Genomic DNA, 20,912 nt, shown 5'->3' with positions numbered 1-20,912 from the left:
TCGATGGAAACGTAGCGTCGATAAAATCGTGGAAAATGTTAGCGCCAACCTAACTACGCAATCCTCGAAATCCCCAGAAGCGATAACTCTTGCTCGCCAATTCTAAAACACGCGCCTTCGGCTCTCAAAACATCCTGGACAGAATATAGCACAGATTTTTGTGCTCTGTGACTCGTAAACTGGTCAACTTTTCGAATTTCGATATAGTCAGCGTATAGAAATGAATTCGTGACGATTACCATCAAATGCAAAGAATCATTCTCCATTTTATTATTTCCATTTCTTTGCATTAATCGAGATTCTATTGTTCGTCGAAACTCGTGAAAGGAAATTCGAGTCCTGTTCGCAAGAGCGTACTTGAAATTTCGGTGTATAGCGAAGGGAAGCAATGAAGTTGCAGATTCGATGCACTCTAAATTGCTACTTTCCAGTCTCCCCTTTGCTCTGACGGCGACAAGAAAGGGTCCGTTGAAGCAGAGGGGTTGAGATTCTCGTGCGAGTTGCTTCTGCCTGAAAATGACGGGGACGATAAAGTGGCCGACCGTTCCGGAACATAAATTCGTAATGTCGCGTTCTCGTTTTATCGTTGTACGAAGCCATCAGTTTGAGAAGCCGGAATTCTTAGGATCAGGAAACGAATAATGAAAAATTACAACCCATTAACTTGTCGTAGAATAAATTCTCATGCCAAAATCATCCGGAATTTGTGTTGTTTTTCTATATACAGGGTGTTCGGTCACCCCTGGGAAAAATTTTAATAGGGGATTCTAGAGGCCAAAATAAGACGAAAATCAAGAATACCAATTTGTCGATGGAGGCTTCGTTAAAAAGTTATTAACAATTAAATTCAAAAATTTCAAATCGTTCTGGAAAAATTATTTTCGGTTGCGGGAGTCAATTACAATCATTTTTGGTGAATAGACATACCCCCGAAATCCTACACACTTTCGAGAAAAAAATTCGAGTAGGTGCTGAAAGTTTTGGGTGAAAAAAAAGGTTTTCGAATCGTTTTGGAAAAATTATTTTTAGTTGCAGGGGTCAATTACAACCATTTTTGGTCATTACACATACCCCCAAAATCCTACTCAGTTTCGAGAAAAAAATTCCTTTCCGAAAATCTAATTTCTGGCCAGAAATGTCTGCCCGAATTTTCATGCGAATCTTTAAAACGTCATAACTTCTGAACGGATTGGACGATTTTAATGTTTAAAAAAGCAAACTACGCGTATTTTGACGGAGAATATGTACAAATTGCAAAAATATTCGAAAAGTTGGTCCTTGACCCCGCAAAATGAGAAAAAACCCATAAAAATGGTGCAATTTTCAAACAGCCGTAACTCCGACAATTGTGAATATATTTCAATGAAACTTTTTTCTGAAGTAGAGCTCATGGGTACCTACAAAAAAGTATTAATTTTAAAATTATTAAAAATCAAAAACGAATTTTTAAGAAAAATCGACAGGGGGTAGGTGCCTAAATTTTTCGATGAAAAATAAATTTATCAAATCGTTCTAAAAAAATTATTTCTAGATTCTGGGGTCAATTACAATCATTTTTGGTGAATAGACATACCCCCAAAATCCTACCCACTTTCGAGAAAAAAATTCAGTACTGTCGGAACTTTGAACGTTAATAACTGTTTAACGAAGCCTTGATCGACAAATTGGTATTCTTGATTTTCGTCTTATTTTGGCCTCTAGAATCCCCCGTTAAAATTTTTCCCAGGGGTGGCCGAACACCCTGTACAAGTTTCGTTTCACAAATTGCCAAGAAGACAATCGTTTCAGTCTATTATTTACAATTATAACTTGAGTTAATAATTTATCGATTAAAATCGAACGATACACGATGATAAGCGATTAACTTTAGTGTATAATTTAAGAGGATTATCGTTTGACAGATTGCCAAGAAGGATCAAAATTTGACGGCTGTGACTTCGTTGAACTAAATTTCGTAACGGAGAGACGAGAAGTTGACTGTCACGAATTATGAAAGACGTCGCGTTTCTCGACCAAGCAGGAGTTCCGCGCAAGGAAATCGAATTACTTTAAAAATACACCGGGTGTCGTAGAAAGTAACTATCGTAGATATTGACATAATTTTGGTTCGCACGATGAAAGAAGACGCGTTTAACATGCGTGTCAAGTTTGAAGATTCGTCGATTCATTTTTTATATACGACAGAAAGCTAACGTAACTTTTTTCTCGATCACGCTCACGGTGTACCCACAGTACGAAGGGGTAATAAGGGAAAGATGTACAAAGAATTGATCAGGATCTAGAATCCAGGATCCCGTTAGAGGAGTACCGTAAACGAGAAAAATGCTAGAAACTGCAAGGTTAATCAAGTGTGATAACGTAAGAAGCTGAACTCGCAGAAAAGAATACCACGCGAGAATACACGATGAATTTGATAAATGACACGTATAAGATCTGTACAGTTAGTTGAAAATCAGTTTCAACGGGATGGAACTTTGGTGCGAGAAAAGCAAACGTTCTTTTAAACATACATCCGTACCAATTATGCTTTTTCCTATTTTCCAATTATGCTATTCTTTATAAAATAAAAATTGTTTACCGAACCGAATAAAATATTGTCAAAAGTTCGAAGAAGAAATATTTTTGATTTTGTCGCGTGAGAAACGACTCGTGGTTAGACTGGCGTCGTTCATTGTCGTGGGTGGAGAAACTGGCAGGGTGCGATGCAAAGGGGCGAGGGATGGGGCATCGTTCTGTCGCGTATTCGCAGTGGCGGCCATGCCTGGTCGCCAGCAGGAGGTTGTTAAAATAGCCCGTATAGCTCTGGCGCCATCGACGAGACTCGTCCCCGTGCAAACGGGTAAAGAAAAGAATATTTTTCCGTGTCCGCGTCGATGTAACGTCTTCGATGCGAGCCGAGCCGCGCGTCTAAGCTTAGAGATTCCCGGATCGCGTCACAATTTTCTGTACACGACCGTAGCTTTCGCGGATCTGGACGACACGATATTTTGTTTCAAAACATACAAACTTTCGAGAAAGTGATTCTTTCGCTGAAAACACACAGGCAGGCAGAGTCACGCGAGAGATACATCGGGACGCCTCGTCGTGGAACTGTTGATATTTTCATTTTCTCACGAGTCTTACAACAGAATTATTTTCCCATTTTATTCTCGGCTACTTCTGATTCGATACAAGTGCAGTTATTTGAACGCGTTTACCGCCGCACCGAAACCACCAAATTTTCCGTGCAAAAAGAGGCTCTGCTACGTATCATTTCTATGTAAATGTACTATTATCTAATATAATAATATCTGCCGCGGTATGGAGCAACGAGTCAGTGTGGATAGAGCATTAGACTCGCGATCTTATCGTCACACGATCTCCTGTGTGCAGAGACGGCGCCCATGATCTCGACCGAGAGAAGTGGAAGGTGCATTCTGGTCTTTGGCAGGCATGCAACCGTTGCCCCTCCATTTCTCTTCTGACAACTCTAGCGATGGGCTCGAGAGTCAGCGCTCCGAAGTCAACGTTTGAAAAATCGAGGGGAATGGCGACCACTGTTCTCCGTCGAACGAGACTCTGGGTAATTCTCACCGCAATAGACGAGAGTAGGAGGTGGAAAGGTGTCCCGATCGTGTAGCAGGGAATGCGCCTAAGAACACGAGAAAATGGAGAGGGACCGTGAGAAGGAGAACGTGTTTGCGCGAGAGAAAAGTAGAAGAGAGCAAAAGTGTAAGCGCGGAAGAGATGAGCTAAGGGAGGGGGGTCAGGCGTGGTTATTTATAGTGTTACAATAACGTGAGTTGATAAAACGCCAGGCAACAGAGACTAGCCTACATGAATTATTGCGAGTGTACGCACGTGCACGACATAATGTTACGGCCCGACACGACCATGCACGCGATCCAGAACCCCGATGGAGAGAGAATATTAACCCCTGGGGGCGCATCGATTTTTCCATTCGCCGTCAAAATATTTATTAGGCGAGAAACGTTTGAATATTTATTCCATATGAGGAACATTTCAGCCGATACTCGTGAAAGCGATTTTTATGAAACTTTTGTCAGGGTGAAATGTACTCGATCGTGCCCTCAATTATGACCTCGTTCAATGTTCTTTTTTATAAAGCAGTACACACGGATTTATTTAACTTGAATTAATTTTCCAAGAAGAAAGAACGATCGAACACAGGATTAGTGGTAAAGGACCGTGGTGGGCCAGACGTCTTAGTCAGACTTCGGGAAGCCTATGATAACAGTTTAACATTTAATTTAATTTCGTAAACGTGCGTTGAATACCGATACTTGAAGTTTGATGATGTCGTATACAATTGAAATTGAATATGGTAGTAGAAAATATACAGAGCACTTACCTTTTTGCTAGATTTGAAGACATTACACTTGAATGTGTTGCTGCTTCCGTCGCGAGCAATGTAGCTAAAAATTTTTAAATCGTGGCTATCGTGGGAGACGTAAAATATCCTGCAACAATACAGAAAAATAGAATTTCCAATTATTCCGTCTCGTTACCAGAAAAATTGATTAGCAAAAAAATCAATTTCACGTATATTAAATTTCCAATAATTAGAAATACCGAAAATGTCAACAATCTCGTTTGGAATCTTAATTGAACTGTTCCAATTAAATTTCCTACTATTTATAGTAGTACATTTTTCGCTACTTTTTCATTGTCACGAAAAGTTCGTAGGTGGAAGAATTGTACGTGACAGCATCCGGTCGATCGCACAAATCATTTCGGGCATCGGTGAAAATATAAAGAAAAAGTCCATTAAAAGTGTCAACGACGTAATTAAATTCTAATATAACTCAATCCCGATATAAACAGAGCGTCAACGATATCGTTTAAGCATAACGTAGTTATTCATCGCCAATTCCAATAACTTCTCGCATTTGTCGCAATCAGCAAGATGCATACTCTCTCGGTTATGCCCGTTTCAACCACCGCCACGTTTCTAATTTACGATCCTGTACGCGCTTCGAACCACCCTCCTCCCCCCGCGGTTTTACATTTCACGTTCGCGGAAGAAAAAGAACATTTCCGCTTCGAGCCTTTAATTTTATCCATAATTCGTCGACAGATCGATGGAAGAAAATCGTGAATTGTTCGAGCGGCCATTTTGTATCTTCTGTTCGGCCTTGGAGTGCAACGAAAAAACAAACATTATACCGTGCACAGTATTTCGTCATATGGAAATTGTAAAAGAGAAATCTATGGATTTACGCAAACCCATTCGAGCCTTCGGAGAATGTATAAACGAATGCTCTTCTATTAAACCCTGTTCGGCTGAAAATTGTACAAATTGTACAAATAACACAGAGAAAATAAGACTAAATTTTATTCTGTTTTTATTAGATGGTATTTAAGTTTGACGCATTACCGAATATGTAGATCTAAATAGCGCGGAATGGTAGAAAATGTTTGACAACACCTGTGCTAGAACAACGACGACCTAAACCTTTTACTTTTCTTCGCTCGAGACAATCCGCGTATAGATTATTAAACGTTCCATCCAGAATATTGAGATTCGAAAGAGTAAATATTAGTTAAATTAGACTGTACGGAGCGATCGGATAAGAGAATGATTTGAAAATAGCAGTTGAAGCGGCCGTAGTAACTTGTTGGAGCAAAAACCTCGGGGAAGATCGTTCTCCTCCGAGCCGAGGCGCACAGGTTTGATCATCTTACCTGTATATGGGATGATGCATCAGGTATATCTTATTTTCATCCATCCACTGTTGCTGCTTCTTCTGCGAAGAACAGAGGACAAATAACGACTCGTTAATCCATGATTCATGGGACTGGGTCTCGTGCGACAGAACGGTCGCGCGCAATAGCGTGTTCAAAGTGCTGTCGGTCAAGTTGGAAAATATTTGGTCGACTATTTTCCACCGGTCCGTTCGAACATGAAAGTATTTCGTTCGGTTTATTTGACAAGTAGCGCGCGGAATAGCGTAAATCTCGGAAAATATATCACTGTTTCTGTTCAACGTCCACTTGTTCGCAACGTGGCTCTTATTCAAAATTATTTCGTATTACGAATCGCGGTGCTCGACGATTAGTTGTTTCCAAGTAACGAATCGCATCGATTTAATACAGTTGACACGCCGGCAACGAGCCAAAATCCACAACGAAATAAATCAGGAGTTACCATACCTAGCAATTACTTCGATTCGGATGAAAACGCGGTTAGCGAAAAGAAGAAGATGGAGACGCGTAGGTTGGAGAAAGAGTTACCTTCTTCTTTCGAAGAGTGACTTTCAGGCCGTCCACCGATACCTCTAGCGTCACTTTCTTCTTTTTGATCCCTTTGGCCTTGAACTCGTACTGGGGGGACAGAAAATAAGAGCAACGTTAACGACATTAACTGCCCTCCGGGCAACTCCCCACGGTTAATTAGAGATTATGCGAACTCACGCGGATTCTTCGCATCGCCGCCACGATCTCCACTCGGCTGGTCGGTCGAGGAACCTCCATAGAGCCGATGAACTACGGGGAAAAAGAGAATTAAAGGGTCTGCTGTTGGTTTGCATAGGCGGCCGCCGGACCGTGAGTCACATTCTCATATTGCCGGTTGCAAAGTAATTTTCTTAATTGCCTTGGCAGTTTATTACTCTGATTCGCGGGGATGCGAGATAGAATATTCGTCGGAGCGTAGCTCGGGACATAGGAGGTAAACGCTTAAATTAACAAATTTATAGCAATGTTGTCTACTTGTGCTAGACGAGTCTGGTAACTGGGACACGAACTATAACTCGGTTCGCGTCGATGGAAAAAGTTGCACAGGAATATTTTGCATCGTTTAACATGATTTTAAGTACGAGCAAATTTATCGTTGGAAATTTATTCAACCCGGCTCCAGTGCCGTGTAAATAATAGAGTTTGTTCGTGAAAGTGTCTGCTCTGTATATTGTTCGAATCCCCGTGAAATAAAGTTAATTGTTCCCCCGGCGGATCCGGGGCTGTTATTCCGTCCCGAGGAAGAGGAATAAAAATAAAAGAGAGAGTCACGGATCGCGATCCAACTTGAGGATCCTGGTGCATACCGGCGCGTAGGGAATAGACTCGGCAAACAGTGAATTTACGAGCGTTGAGTTTCGAAAACAAACTCGCAAATCTGGGGATCGTTCGGCGGGAACGGTTGTCGCGAATTAAATAGGAAACAGCCGCGGGGCCGTGCAAGTTCTCGCGGCGCGTATCTATTCTGAAACCGCAGGTGTGCACTGTTTCCGATTCGCGATCGTTCGCCACTACGGAACGAAACATTCCCGCTCCGTAAAACCGATTATACGAGCGCAAGACTCCGCAGAACGGCCCCCGACCGTTTCCGCCCCCGCTCTTGCAATGCCAAAACAGATCTCGAACGGATAACCGGAAATAGGCTCGCTAATGCAACGACGAGCAACCGTTTCGACCAATGATTTATAGACAGATCGTACTGTTCGAGAGCTCTGTCACGAACGCACGCGACGACGGTTCTCGATTAGGGTTACCATCCTCCTCCTGTCGCAAGAATCTTTCGTCTCGTTAAAATCAGATCAAACCTATCGATATTGATCGAAATTATGTCGCGTTTGGTCCGACGGAACTTGACGGAAATGAAAAGATTCGTTCAAGTCCAAGCTCAAAGTCCTACCGAGGATAAGAATCGTTGCAGTTATTCGATATTTACCATAAAAGGAGTAAGGAAGAAAGAAAGGCGGGATAATAATTACCGTGATGGAAGACGAAGGGGGTAACGAAAATAAATTGATCGCACGCGAACATTGAGCACCGCTACGTGCCGTATTTAGAATTTCCCCATTGAAACGATGACCTGGCCACGTGTTCGACCGACTGGTTGCACACGTGGTGATCTCCCACGCGTAAACGCACCAAGGATCGACAAAGGTGCGACGCGATCGAATTTCTCGAGCAATTCGTGGATCGATAGCAGACTTGCGCGACTTTAAAGCGAACACGAATGGATATTTTTCCGATGCGGGGTTGGTTCTTTGTGCTAGAGACAATGCACGCACGTTACGATCGAAATACGACTCGACGTTTTTGCTTATAGTCGGTAAAAAAGTATCACCGACTGACTTTCTTCGTCTCAGTTACCTTTTCAGGGTTGTAAAATATTCACGAGCAACCGTCGGGTTTACGCATATTTTAAACCACTTTCAAACGGTGCATGAATACGCGGAGTGACGCGAAAATAATGCAAGTTGACATCGTAATCGTTCTTGTCGCGATCGAAATAATTGGGAGGAATTAGGGGTTTAATCCTGCGATGCGTGTATTCGAAACACTGCACTTGCCTGGACTTGTAACAAAAGTGTACAATCGGCGAAAATCATCGGAATAATTAACGAGTGTTAACCTTGGTAACGATGCTCGAACGCGAGACAACGCTTCATGAATAACCAAACACTGAGCATACTTCCATTGTTTTGTGCGCCGTAATCTCGGCCAGAGATGGGTAAAAGTTTTATCTAGACAAAAATGTTGAGTAACGAACAAATAAAAAATTAGTGTTTATTCGTTACTTGTTGTTAAAGTTGGCTTACTTTTGTTCGAGAAAATAATTTTCCATCGAGTCGCGATGTTATAGTTTCCATTCTCCTTTCAACGCGGCTGTACCAAACGTATATTCCAACACTTAACATTCACCGCTCACAAAATAACTGTCCAATGCTAGATTGTTGTAACAACTCTGGTATATCCAGAAGCGAAGCTTATTTCGATACGGTACTCGATGGCCTTTCTGCCTTGGTAACGCGTTTTCCCGGAAGAGACTTAAAATGGAAAGATCGTTCGAGCGTGACTGGTCCATTCTTTGTTCTCGCAACGAATCCGTGATTCTCCGAAGCGAATAATAAAAACAAAAGCCAGCATATGGTCCTGATGATCGGTTTCCTTATAGAAAACTTGCAATTATAGATCCGTAACCGTGATGTCTGAATGTTGCGAGAAAAGGGAAAAGGCAAGAGCTTGGGGTTAGGAATTTTGATCGTCCGAGTAGAGCTGGAAAAGCGATCGCGACTCTTTCCAGGTCTCTCGAGAAGAGAATCGTAAAGATCACCTTGGCGTGGAAGACAATTCCACGGTGAAACGCCTCCTCGCTGTGCAGCGGTATCCTCGTGTCGTACTCGTCATTATGTACGAGATTGTATTGCTTCTTAGAGGGCATGCTTGGCCCAACTTCATCCGATTATGCTCGTCCAGTCTCGCTGAAACATTAAACGGAGTATCAGAGTCGGATGTTATCGTTCCTACTCTCGTAAAAGTTTCAAGGAAAAGAAACGTATTCCTAGCTATGCACGGAGCCGTTTTTTCTACCTCTGAGTCTACGTTTAACGGCTAAAATTAAAACGATCGAAGAACATTGCTCTCTCTCTCTCGGCCGATATTTCGTTGTTCCTGCGTCTAGCCGACATTTACAACGCGATAAAGAAAAGAAAAAGTTCATTTCGAGATTCTGTTAATGACTACGAGGCTTCCCTGATTCCCGTCGATCGCCACCTCTTTAACGACCCTTTGTTCTTCGACGCTCCGACGATAGACGACGATTTTAATTTTCTATTAGGATGTACGCTTAATGATAGATACGGGGAGAGTTCTTTAACCCTATCGTCGCGATGCAATCAAGTCAGGAGGGGGCTTTAAACCGGAGAAAATTAATTGACCGCGCAAGGCCGCTTCCCCGTTGGTGAGTCACATTCGAGCATGGGCTTCCAGCATAGTTAAACGGTATGGTGGGGGTAGCCTCGCGTCAACCTTGGGCGGCCAATTGATTTCGCTCCAACTAGAATAACGGACGCAGGTACGCGGATTTAAGGAAACTTTTCAGTCTTCCGTTGTTACAATAATTTTTGTTATCTCGTACAATGGAAGATATACATGTATGTTCATAGGTTTCCATCGTACGGGGAAATATAAAGAACGTATTCCAAAGAATCATCGAGCGATCGGCTCAGTCACCCTGTACGTCCTATCGAAGCGGAAGGGACGTCCAAGATTCTCTCAGCCCCTGCGTCACATCGATTTCTACCCCGATGATTAACAAGCCCAAGGTAAACGCGATCGCCCTTGAGCAAAGCAATCGATGCCACAGAGAAGAATCTATACCAGGCTCCAATCTCCTCCAACGATCTTAATTTTACCGAGCATCGACCAGTGGCAAATTAGTATTGCTTTACGTGCCGACGCCCGGTCGTACCTGGGCTATTCGAGCCTATAATCACCCTATTCGAAGAGTCACGAGCTCGTTATCTACCCCCGCTCCGCCATCAAAGGGTTCAAAACCAGAATTACTAGTTGATGCTTCGTAGAATCGAGAAAAGATACTTGAACGACAACTTGTTCACTCCAAGTACTATTAAAGCAAGTAGAAACGTTCTCTCTTGGATCTTTTCGGATCCTTGTTACACATTTACCCTGTGCTCGACTCCAAGTACCATTGTAACAAGCAAGAACATTACGTTTCCTCTTGGGTCTGAGCCTGTACAGACTGTATGAAAATAACAGTTGTCGAATCTTAAGAAACGACTACACACACGCTCTGTGCAGCATCATTTACGATCAGTTTGTCGGCTAAATTCGCCGCGAACGCGGTGCCCCGCTGGGCGTCGATATCTCCTCCAGCTTATCGTCGCCGCTTTGCTCTCTCTCTCTCTCTCTCTCTCTGAAAATAGTTACGATCCCTATTTAAGGCGGGCACAGAGCGAACCCGACGAAGGCTGAGCCTGGACCGAGAGCACGTGCTGCAGCTGGTACCCCGTTCAAGGTCAGCCACCAGAGACCTATACGGCCCGTAGCTGACGCACGTCTCGCGTTTCTGATCGAGTCCGAAGGTGCACGGCTGAACAAAAAGGCAGGGAGAGGCCGAAGATAGCATCGAGGCCGAGAATAAGTACCGATTTCCTGTGGTCGTTCGATGCATGCTCTTTTTTTTCTCCCTCCCTCTTTCTCTCTCCGTGATTGGACGCCTCTCATTCATGGGAACGAACCGCCAGGTGGCCTGGGCTACTCATTCCACCACCGCGAATTCTTCGACGCTGGAATGCGACCTGTGTATATCACGAATCACACGAGTAACGATTAAAAAAATACTCATTTTTTAAGTATCGTCGAAAAAGAGGATACAGACTCCGCAAGGTAAAAATTAGACCGCCCAGGTATACGTATATGTAGAACGCTTGCGTCACTCTTACGAGGAGAATCTCAGGCCTGATCCTCCACTTTGCACGCTCCTCGATTCACACGTAGAAGAATCGTAACCAGGATTACAGCCTTAAACGAGTACGAAATTGTCAAGTTAATTTCCATTCCTTTCCGTGATTTCTCCCTTTCTTTCATCTGCCTTACATACACCTCCGCTTTCTCTCATGATCCCTTCCAACAGCTTTGCTAACTAATCAATCTCTAGCTAACCACGCCCATTCCTTCCCTTGTGACTCCGATTCGAAACTCCAAAGGGAACATCCCCCAATGAATCCGTCTATATTTAAATGAGCTTTTCAACAGCCATCGTGTCCGAAATCCTGAAATTTTAATAACATTTAATCATTTGCAGTTGCGACAGATCCAAGATATAATAATTGAAATAACAAGGAAGAAAAGATGGCGGCTCTAGACCAAATAAGGATTTGGTGTAGGCTATTAGGCGAGCAAGTAAAAAAGAATATAACCAAAGAATTAATAAATAAACGAAAAGAAAATAACCGAGGAATACTCGAGTCTCGTGTGGCTGCTGATAATTTAATACGCATCAATTATTAAACTATACAATTTCTATCCTCCCACATTCTTCTGTTCCCTTTTTCGACGGCACGAACATCCCTCGGCGCGCAACTAAACCGCGAGATTAATCTTCCCGTCCGTTTCGGTAGTAGCATCAAAAAGAAGAAAAGCGTACCGAATTCAAGAACACAATCTTCTTTTGTTGGATTTACGTCGGCTGGGGACCCCACCTCGGATCGACAGGTTCTGCCCAGCTCGCCAACAAGTACCGGGTGGCGGGTACAAAACTTCTCAACAACCGCCAGAGCACCATCTGCTTCGACTTTTTGCTCGTCGGTATCTTCCGACAACTTTGTTCTTACCGAAGCTAGAAATACTCGCAAATCAACGATTTTATCTTACGCTCCGTGTTTTCTACGGAAACCTCGCAGAAATAAAATTACAATCGAAACGAAATGCCTCGAAGAAATATACACGCAAAAACGATTATACTACTTTAAAAAGAACCTGCACGCAAGAGTCGCAACATAAAGTGAAATATACAAGTTCAAAGCGTCTCTGTACGTAATGTACCGTCTATGTGAATAGGAATTGCGTTGCAAAATACTCGGGCACAGGGAAGCTAAATAATTCAAACGTCTCGCCTCGGAACACTGCAAATAGAATGTTAACGATTTTTCTATTTAAAATACCGTCACCTCCGCGCGTTATTCGGTTGCAATCGATTTCGATTAAATAACAAGAATCTCGTAGCACATTTTTGTGCGAATCTGTGCGTTTAAATAATCTTCGTAGAACGTTCTTTCAATTTTTATAAATAACAAATATATCGGGTGTTACCAAGAAAAATTTCACTGCATTTTGTTGGTATAAGGCCTATCGGTGGTCGTTGACCGAAATCGACGTTCGGTTAGAAGCCTGGAGCCGCTTTAAGTCCATGCAAGCGATTTCGTTGCGCGCGGCAGCTGCCACCTTATCTCTGTATCTTTCCGTAACCATTGCCGAACGCGAGTTCACGATTTACGTTTATTATTGCCCCGTGAAAGGGCTAATTGATGACACCGTTTTATTACATTAATACAAGACGTTGCTCGTAAATGGTAAGGACGGTGATGCATAGAGAGATGATCGTTTAATTCTCGGCTGGTGGGTTCGTAGCCCGATGGTAACGAAACTAAGTAATTTTTTTAATACTTTTATCAGTTATTGCTGTTATATGAAATTGCAGCGTCGAACGTAGGTGAATCTTACTTTTCGTCGCGTTCCGCGAAAAAAGATAAACGGCCCCGTTTTGTCAATTGCAGGTAACGCGGAGATAAAGATTGCCGGAATGGGAAGCAGGTTTATTACATCCGTTTTAACGGTGCAGGGCATTACGAATACAAAGAAAAAGGCTCGTAACCGTTTCTGGCACTAGTAACGAATAGAAAGTCATATTTCGTGGAAAAATATGACTAAGCTGTTTCCTAAAAAAAAAAAACGAATTGGCGAATTATTTCACGGATAGCGGTGGCGTTCGCCTCGGGACTTCTATCCTCAAAGTCCCCAAAAGCGTGAAATTCTTATGTAAATAAGAAATAGAGTCTAAACTACATACACAACGCAACGCAACGCAACGCAACGCAACGTATTCGTTTCTATTGGTTATAATTCGCACGTGCATCGCGGCTATACTTGTTTCATTTCACCTGGTGATTCAGTAACCTGTTTACATACCAAACGATCTTATCTGATTTAGAAATAAAACGATTAAAGAAAAATTCGACCCTCGAGTTTATTCATTTATATGCGACTACTTTAAATAGATGGAATAATTATGTACTCGTTTATATTTTGATAGGACAGATGGGACTTAGATGGGGCATAATTCGCCGCTGTATCGATGCTACCCAGTTTTACACGCACAAATAAACTGCATACTTTTCATTTGCCCGTGCTATTACACGTAGTTAAATGTGAATTAATTTGAGAAGGAAATCTAATTTACATTGAATGCTCGTACTGTTTCCGAGTATCCTAACGAGCCCCTAATACCATACGATATTTTTTATCGCTGGTAAATAATTATTAGGAATTTCCGCGTTCAGCCTCTATTTCATGCGAGACAAAAACGACCATGAGAAAATAGTCTCGATATTAAACAATAAAAAATTATTAAGTGAAATCTTTTGAATAGCTTATTGTTAAAGAAGCCGTATAGTCGCGCTTACGATATTCCTTTTAAAGTGTATTCATCGACGGTTAAACGTTGGAAATGATAGATGAAAGAGCTCGATAAAAAGATAATTGTTAAAAGGACGCACAGGCGGGCAGCGTCGAGACGCCAGAGTTCAAGTACCGCCGGAGGTTGCATCTTTGTGCGGGCACACCTGAATTAAGTGGCATTCACACGACCGCTTCGTGAATCGAACAAAGAGAGGCGTTCTTGTACCAACAACCCGCGTCTAGCTATCGTGGTAATAAGTATAGAACGGTAAACGCGCGGCGCATACTCATTTGTACGTCCGTCTGATCCGTTTGTAATGCGACATCCATCGTGAATAGAATCCGAAGAAAGAAACGTGCTTCAACGCGGTCTCCCCTATAATCCCTGCCTATTTCGTACGCGGATAATCGAATTCAACATGTTCGGGATTTGATTTTCAAAATGGCCGCGAGGAAGTTGCGCGTAAGCACTTGCCCGGCGCCGAATTTCCATTAATTTCTTGCGTACGAAGGGCTCGTCGATACGCGACAAAAAAAGATCGAAACTCTTTGTCTTATTTAAAAATTCAAACTTAATTTTCCATCGATAAATGAGGGTCATGAGCGTGACAACGCCAAACACTTGTTGATTATGTGCTATAAAAAAATATCGACGTTCCGACCAACTCTAAGTGGTTTCGCTTAAAAGATTTGAAAAGATAATAATCCCGTAGGAATCATATTTCTAAAAAATCCGTTTTTATAGGCGTTTCATGCGAGACAAGTTCATTTGCTGTTTACAAATATGGCGGGTGGACGTCAAGGAGACCCGTCGGAAACTGAGTCAAAGTGAAGGACCTCGTTTAGCGCACCACGTGCTATCGAACGTGTGTTTTACGGGCCATGAGCACATACGATATCCCGCTACTTTCGCACGAGTCGTTAATTTCCGTGGAAAATCCAATGGTTTCTTACGAATCGGGGCTCCTTAACGATAGAGAAAAACATTTAAACTAGACAATTACCTTACTTTTCCGAAAAACTATATCCCTATGTCGTAGAAAAATCTAATATCCGTACTAAAATTTATTTTCCCTGGAACGTTCGTGCTTACAATTTCCAATGTATCGTTTCGCGGAATCGTACCGTTTCGTAAAAGTGAATGGAGTTCGGCGGTTAAAGCGCTACAAAGGTTTGGCGAATCTGAAAGACCCGACACATCGTAAATAGCAATCTTACCTGCTAGCCGATTGGACGATCCAAGCCGAACAGTCCTCATTAACCGGTTCGATTCGTGTTCCCGACAAGAACGACCGAGACACGGTCCCTGCCCGAAAATCGGCTCCGTTTGTGAATGCAGCTTAACGGCGGCAGGCAGGCCAGTCAGCCAGGAGAAATATGCACACATTCAGGTTCCGCCGTTGGTGAAGGACCAACCACACTGTCGCCCCATGGCGCGTATTATATACACTCTCTAACCACACGGATCGGACGACCTCTCTCTCTCTCTCTCTCTTCTTCGAAACAGATGACAGAATGACTCGGTCACCGTAACCCACTAGACGTCCCACACAGGATTCGCACCTTTACGACGCGAAAACTTATTCGACGGAACGCGACCACTTGATCGTTGTACACGACACCGGCTACGTCGGACCGTCTCGTTCTTTCGTCCTGTTCTTCCGTTTTCTACTCGCGATTCGATCCGAATATACGTTCTTTTCACGAGTGAGCACGAGGAGTACACGCAGATCTCTTGTCGGCCGACAGCCGCGTGCGTTAACACGGAGAAAGGGAACGCAGTGCACAGGTTCGCGACGCAAGCACGCGCGAGATAACGAGGAAGGGATGCGGCGGCCACTAGCGTTCGAATCGTACCACTACCTTCGTACACTCTTTTAATAACGCCGAACGACCGTGACACCACGAGTACACCATGCTCCACCCGACTCTCCTACGAGATCTCTTTTTCTCTATTTTACGATTTCGATTGCGCGAAAGACTGCCTGCCGCGACGCTTGCACATCGCGTGTACTTTCGTGCGTTTCGACCGTGCGATCGCGAGTAAGGAGCGCGCGCTTCGGAGAAGCACCGTGCACGCCGTGCACGATCGTGGTACGTACAGCCCTCCGAGGATCGTGCAAATCACCCCCACCGTCGACAGAACCGGCATCGCACTGAAAACCGGCTGGTATGTGTGCGTTTCCCTCGAGCACGGAGCGGGAATGCTCGCCGACGCGGCGACATCTGTCGGGACAACGGTAAAGCGTGTCGTCCGATCCTCAATTTGAAAATCGTTTTTTCCAAGTTAACCCATCCGCCAAGGATCAAAATAATCGTGGTTATTCGATAACTCGAGTACCTAAAGAAAAATTAAAAATTAAAAAAAAAATCGACAGGAGATACGTGGCCAAATTTTTCGACAAAAAAAAAGTTTCAAGTCGTTCTAAAAAAATTATTTTCGGTTGCGAGGGTCAATTACAATCATTTTTTGTGAATATACATACCCGTGAAATCCTACGCACTTTCGAGAAAAAAATTCCTTACCGAAAACATAATCTGTGACCAGAAATGGGTCCCCGAAATTTCATGCCTACGTTTAAAAAATCATAACTCTTGAACGGATTGGAGGATTTTAATGTTTCAAAATGTAAACTACGCGTATTTTCGCGAAGAATATTTAGAAATTCTAAAAATGTTGGAAAAGTTGTTCTTTAACCCTGTAAAGTAAAGAAAACTAATTTCATTTTCTCTCACTTCCTCTTGTATTCATTTCTGTAACCTGTTGGTAATGTTGCGAGTGACACGAAAATGGTAATGGGGCTCTAGAGCCTCAGAAAAATGGGCCAAAAAAATACATTGGATGTAAGGTCTACTCGTATACCTCGTCTGTGATTTTATCATAAAACTTCAGATAGTAAAAGAACGAAATTCGTAATACATGACATTGAACGGAAACAAATATTATCGTACGATTGTTTCGAACAAAATCGAAACTACTTGAACGGAAGTAGAAAAAGTCTAATTTAAAAATAGTGTACGAAGAGTATCGGATCGAGGGAAGTGAAATTTAAAGGAAAGATAGAAGAAGCAAATTTAATCGTTAGAGTTCCAATCTAATAGAAGCGTAGTTCATGCTTCTCCGAATATAAAAACTACGCGCGAGATAAAAGCTTGTTACTTAGCACATACACGTCCAAGTCGACCGGTGAATGAAAGTTTCAGGTATGAATACCGTTACCTGCGTAGCACCAGTGAACATCGCTGTTATAAAATATTGTACGTATTCTTCTTTTATTTATTTTTAATCGTTATAATTACCGTAATTGTTGCAATTCTTAGTAAATATAAATGTAAGGTCAAAGTATACGCAAAATGTATTATTTTACGATATTTAATGTGGTTTAAAGTGTAATTTAATGTTATTCATAAAATTGCAAGTACTATCATTTATGTTTGGTTACTCTATTAGACAAAATTAGATAAGAAAAATGCTTACACTTTCCGGTCCTAATTTGAATGCGCGCCATTTTCGTAGTTGAAATTATAAATTCGAACAAATACAAGTTTTCCTATGTCCGCGAACGTTTTCGTTCGCTTCGACTCTCATCGAAAAAGGTGCATGTATATCTAGTAATTTGCATTTGAAAAAAATACATTTAAAAGTATTATAGGTATCTTTAAACATTTGACCTGTCATAATAATTTAAATTTAAATAGATATCTTTAAATACTATGCAAATAAATCGACGGCGAGATTAGCACAATATACGCATTAATATTCACGATTTATTCACAGGGGGCAAAAGAGATGAAACGTTAATATTACCTGCAAATGATTCTATAAGTGCCACTTTAGATACTGATCAGGTAAGTATATAACTGCATTTAACAGAGCTGTAAACAAACATTATAAACTTCAATTACGACTTTTTTAATTTTCAGCTATGTGCAAAAACAACTGTAATGATCAGTCCACAATTCAAAGAAGATCGTATGTGGTTAAATGGAAAGTAAGTTTTAACAATTTATATATTTTGGAAATAAGCTTCGTTCGAATGCACTATAATTTTTCAGAGAAGAAGACATCAAGAGCCCCAGATTGCAAAATTGTTTAGCAGAAAGTATGTATTTACATTCAGTCATACTGAATTTTTTTCAAAGTTTCACTAGTAACATAGCATATCGTTTTAGTTAAAAAACGAGCAGGCAAATCAAATGCCTCGGGACAATGGAAAATTCATATTTGCTCGAAAAACAATTTTCCAACTGCTGCTGGTTTGGCTTCCAGCGCAGCAGGTTATGCTTGTCTTGTAACAGCTCTTGCAAAATTGTACAAAGTTGAGGTATTTTCAACAAAATTTTCATATTATAGGATGTATAATATTGCTTACACTTTATTTCCAAGCATTATATTCTAGGGTGATATCAGTTCGATTGCTCGTATTGGCTCTGGATCAGCATGTCGTAGTGTTATGGGAGGTTTTGTCAGATGGCACATGGGTTCTGATCCCAATGGGACTGACAGCATCGCTAAGCAAATTGTTCCTGCCTCTCATTGGCCAGAAATGAGAATTTTAATATTAGTCGTATATATTAATTTTTTCTCTGCTATTTTAAATTAATTTTTTTATAGCAAATATACTCACAATCGTACATTTCTTTGTAGGTAAATGACTCGAAGAAAAAAGTTTCTAGTGCAATTGGAATGAAAAGAGGTATGGAAACGTCAGAGCTACTGAAACACAGAGTAAAACATATAGTTCCTGAAATGGCAAATAAAATGCAGCAAGCAATAATTGATAAAGATTTTAAAACGTTTGCTGAATTAACAATGAAGGATTCTAATCAACTGCACGCAGTAACTTTAGACACTTATCCACCTTGTGTCTATATGAATGATATTTCGCATGCAATCGCTGATCTTATTCACTCCTATAATGATGCTATTAACGACATTAGGGTATTATAGACATTAAAATATTCTGTCCTTCAAGTTTCAAATTTGTATGCGCGTAATTTTATAAAATAATTGTTTCTTTTAGGTTGCATATACATACGATGCAGGACCAAACGCGACTTTATATCTCTTAGAAAAAAATGTACCAGAGGTTATGGGTTTACTGGATTACTTTTTCCCGCCATTATCCGATACTTTAATAGAATACAGAAAAGGGCTACCTATTGAAGTCATTAAACCATCGCAAGTAAATATTTCCTTTGTATAAAATTGTGGTTTACGTTGCAGATATTGAAACAAATAACTTCTTCGTGTGTTTTTAGAGTCTGTTAAACGAGATAAACGTGCAAAAATATTCTCCCGGATGTTTTAAATATACAATTTATACTCGCGTTGGAGATGATCCTAAGTATCTCAAAGATTCCAAAGATCATCTTTTAGATAACCAAGGACTGCCAATCAAACATGGCTGAGTAATTTCGTATTGTTAGAAATGTTTATAAATTTATTTACTAATGGAATGCTGGTATTTTTACTTATTATATGATGGAAAATAAAGGATTACCTATATTATTTATTCATAAGTTTTCTATTTATACGTTATCACCTTACTTCCTGTATAATAATATTTTCATTTAAAATTAATACCAATTGAGAATGCAACTAGGTACTGATTCTAGATAAAGATTATAATATTGATGATTATACATAATTTTCAATTCACGATTGAGAATTTTTTAGCGAGTTAAGGTTTATAAAATTTACAGGTTAATATAATGGGTTACGTCGCGTATAAGTAGTAAAATAAAAAACTGATAAGTATCGTTTCGTAATTAGTAAATAAAAATAAATCTTACGATAGTGCATGAAGGAAGTGCATCAGTTTCAGTTATAAGAACTAAATATTTTACAGCGTAGAAACGTAAAAAATATACTACACAGAAATCATGACACGCGGCGTTGAAATTGTTAAAGCAATTTTGGATGCCATTGTTAAGAAACCTAATTTTGGACAGTGCTTAAAAAATGTAAGTTTATAGTACATTCGATTTGCGTAATAAATTACAGATATTATTGAGACATATTTCGCGAATATAGCCAACATCAAATATCTTTCAAGTTTCAAAATCGAATTTTTTCAATTATAGGTCTGAGAGAGAATTATTTTTAAATATTTAATCAATTTTTTGCAATAGCTTCAAGTAATTTCAGCAGGAGATGGAAATTGCAAAGCGCAACTCATTGTTTCTGAGGATCAATTGAATCTAGGTGGTACAATGCATGGTGGTTTCACAAGTACTCTCATCGATTGCGTTTCTACGTATGCTTTGATGACCCATAAAAATGGTGTGCCAGGAGTTTCAGTGGACTTAAACGTTTCGTACGAATCCTTTATTATATAGTCTTTTGTATTTTCAGAAAAGTAATTTATACACATTAATAATCAATGTACAGATTTATGAAACCTGCTCTTCCCGGCGAATTGATAACAATTGATGCTAGAACTGTACGTGCTGGGAAAACATTAGCTTTCCTTGCAGTGGATATCACGAAAAACGATGGGAAAGATCTTATTGCTCATGGAAGACACACAAAATTTGTTGCAAAGTGAAATAATATATACTACAATAGTCAGTGTACAGAGTTCTATAGATTCAATAATATAGTATAGTACCTGAATAGTTTATAGCATTTTTTAATGCATATTTAATATATTTATTCAACGAATACAATTTCTTGGTTAAAAGTTGTATTGTGCTCTCTTGTACAGAATATATAAAATGAACACATTGTGACTAAAACATTTCTTTACTATTAAAAATATGTATATATTATAAATGATTATAATACATGGTATAATGTTTAATGGCACAAGATTATGAAAAATGCAATTACCAGTGATATAACAACGATCGATGTTAGAATTGTGCGTGAATAATACGCGCGTTAGTAGTTTTTTTGGAAGGAAAAGATATTTGTTGCTGGATATAAAGCATATTAACGAGTTAATTTCCTGCAATATCAGCAACTAACATATACGTAACAC

The 20,912-nt window shown here is 40.7% G+C and overlaps 3 protein-coding genes across 7 annotated transcripts in view; 2 read left to right on the top strand and 1 right to left on the bottom strand.

Moving 5' to 3' along the window:
* The window catches only part of LOC143342945 (carboxyl-terminal PDZ ligand of neuronal nitric oxide synthase protein), a 29,420-nt gene extending 11,314 nt beyond the window's left edge, over positions 1 to 18,106 (bottom strand). The window contains exons 1-10 of one of the 4 annotated variants that reach the window (XM_076767288.1): positions 15,145 to 16,397; positions 11,897 to 12,088; positions 11,347 to 11,522; positions 11,129 to 11,271; positions 10,896 to 11,048; positions 9,062 to 9,209; positions 6,415 to 6,486; positions 6,235 to 6,324; positions 5,686 to 5,747; positions 4,352 to 4,460 (exon numbers count right to left, since the gene is read on the bottom strand). In XM_076767288.1, coding sequence (XP_076623403.1) covers positions 4,352 to 4,460; positions 5,686 to 5,747; positions 6,235 to 6,324; positions 6,415 to 6,486; positions 9,062 to 9,169 — 441 coding nt within the window. In that variant the 5' untranslated portion in view covers positions 9,170 to 9,209; positions 10,896 to 11,048; positions 11,129 to 11,271; ... (1 more) ...; positions 11,897 to 12,088; positions 15,145 to 16,397. Of the gene's footprint in view, positions 1 to 4,351; positions 4,461 to 5,685; positions 5,748 to 6,234; positions 6,325 to 6,414; positions 6,487 to 9,061; positions 9,210 to 10,895; positions 11,049 to 11,128; positions 11,523 to 11,896; positions 12,089 to 15,144; positions 16,398 to 17,404 lie in introns of those variants that run through there. The other 3 variants (XM_076767290.1, XM_076767287.1, XM_076767286.1) reach the window with 3 other exon arrangements.
* On the top strand, positions 17,059 to 19,442 carry Mvd (mevalonate diphosphate decarboxylase). The gene is made up of 9 exons (XM_076767296.1): positions 17,059 to 17,184; positions 17,705 to 17,775; positions 17,851 to 17,918; positions 17,983 to 18,029; positions 18,100 to 18,251; positions 18,327 to 18,494; positions 18,575 to 18,868; positions 18,951 to 19,112; positions 19,189 to 19,442. Exons 1-9 carry the CDS (start codon positions 17,118 to 17,120, stop codon positions 19,336 to 19,338), a joined length of 1,179 nt encoding a protein of 392 aa, XP_076623411.1. The 5' UTR covers positions 17,059 to 17,117; the 3' UTR covers positions 19,339 to 19,442.
* A 101-nt stretch (positions 19,443 to 19,543) lies between these two features.
* LOC143342947 (acyl-coenzyme A thioesterase 13) lies at positions 19,544 to 20,477 on the top strand. 2 transcript variants are annotated; one of them, XM_076767297.1, is made up of 4 exons: positions 19,544 to 19,701; positions 19,779 to 19,893; positions 20,062 to 20,246; positions 20,321 to 20,477. In XM_076767297.1, exons 2-4 carry the CDS (start codon positions 19,813 to 19,815, stop codon positions 20,475 to 20,477), a joined length of 423 nt encoding a protein of 140 aa, XP_076623412.1. In that variant the 5' UTR covers positions 19,544 to 19,701; positions 19,779 to 19,812. The 2 variants fall into 2 exon arrangements, with proteins under 2 accessions (XP_076623412.1, XP_076623413.1); XM_076767298.1 differs by having other exon boundaries at positions 19,557 to 19,632.
* Positions 20,478 to 20,912: the final 435 nt, after the last annotated feature.

Source organism: Colletes latitarsis, chromosome 6 (assembly GCF_051014445.1).
Source record: "Colletes latitarsis isolate SP2378_abdomen chromosome 6, iyColLati1, whole genome shotgun sequence".
Taxonomy (NCBI): Eukaryota; Metazoa; Arthropoda; class Insecta; order Hymenoptera; family Colletidae; genus Colletes; species Colletes latitarsis.
This window is presented reverse-complemented; position numbering and strand designations above follow the sequence as displayed.

Excerpts from the sequence above, each read along its gene's own strand:
- Mvd (XM_076767296.1), top strand. The coding sequence starts at position 17,118 with ATGAAAGTTTCAGGTATGAATACCGTTACCTGCGTAGCACCAGTGAAC. Across the intron at positions 18,252-18,326 it reads CAAAATTGTACAAAGTTGAG|GGTGATATCAGTTCGATTGC; the intron begins GTATTTTCAACA and ends ATTATATTCTAG. Across the intron at positions 19,113-19,188 it reads AAGTCATTAAACCATCGCAA|AGTCTGTTAAACGAGATAAA; the intron begins GTAAATATTTCC and ends GTGTGTTTTTAG.
- LOC143342947 (XM_076767297.1), top strand. The coding sequence starts at position 19,813 with ATGACACGCGGCGTTGAAATTGTTAAAGCAATTTTGGATGCCATTGTT. Across the intron at positions 19,894-20,061 it reads TTGGACAGTGCTTAAAAAAT|CTTCAAGTAATTTCAGCAGG; the intron begins GTAAGTTTATAG and ends TTTTTGCAATAG. Across the intron at positions 20,247-20,320 it reads TCAGTGGACTTAAACGTTTC|ATTTATGAAACCTGCTCTTC; the intron begins GTACGAATCCTT and ends ATCAATGTACAG.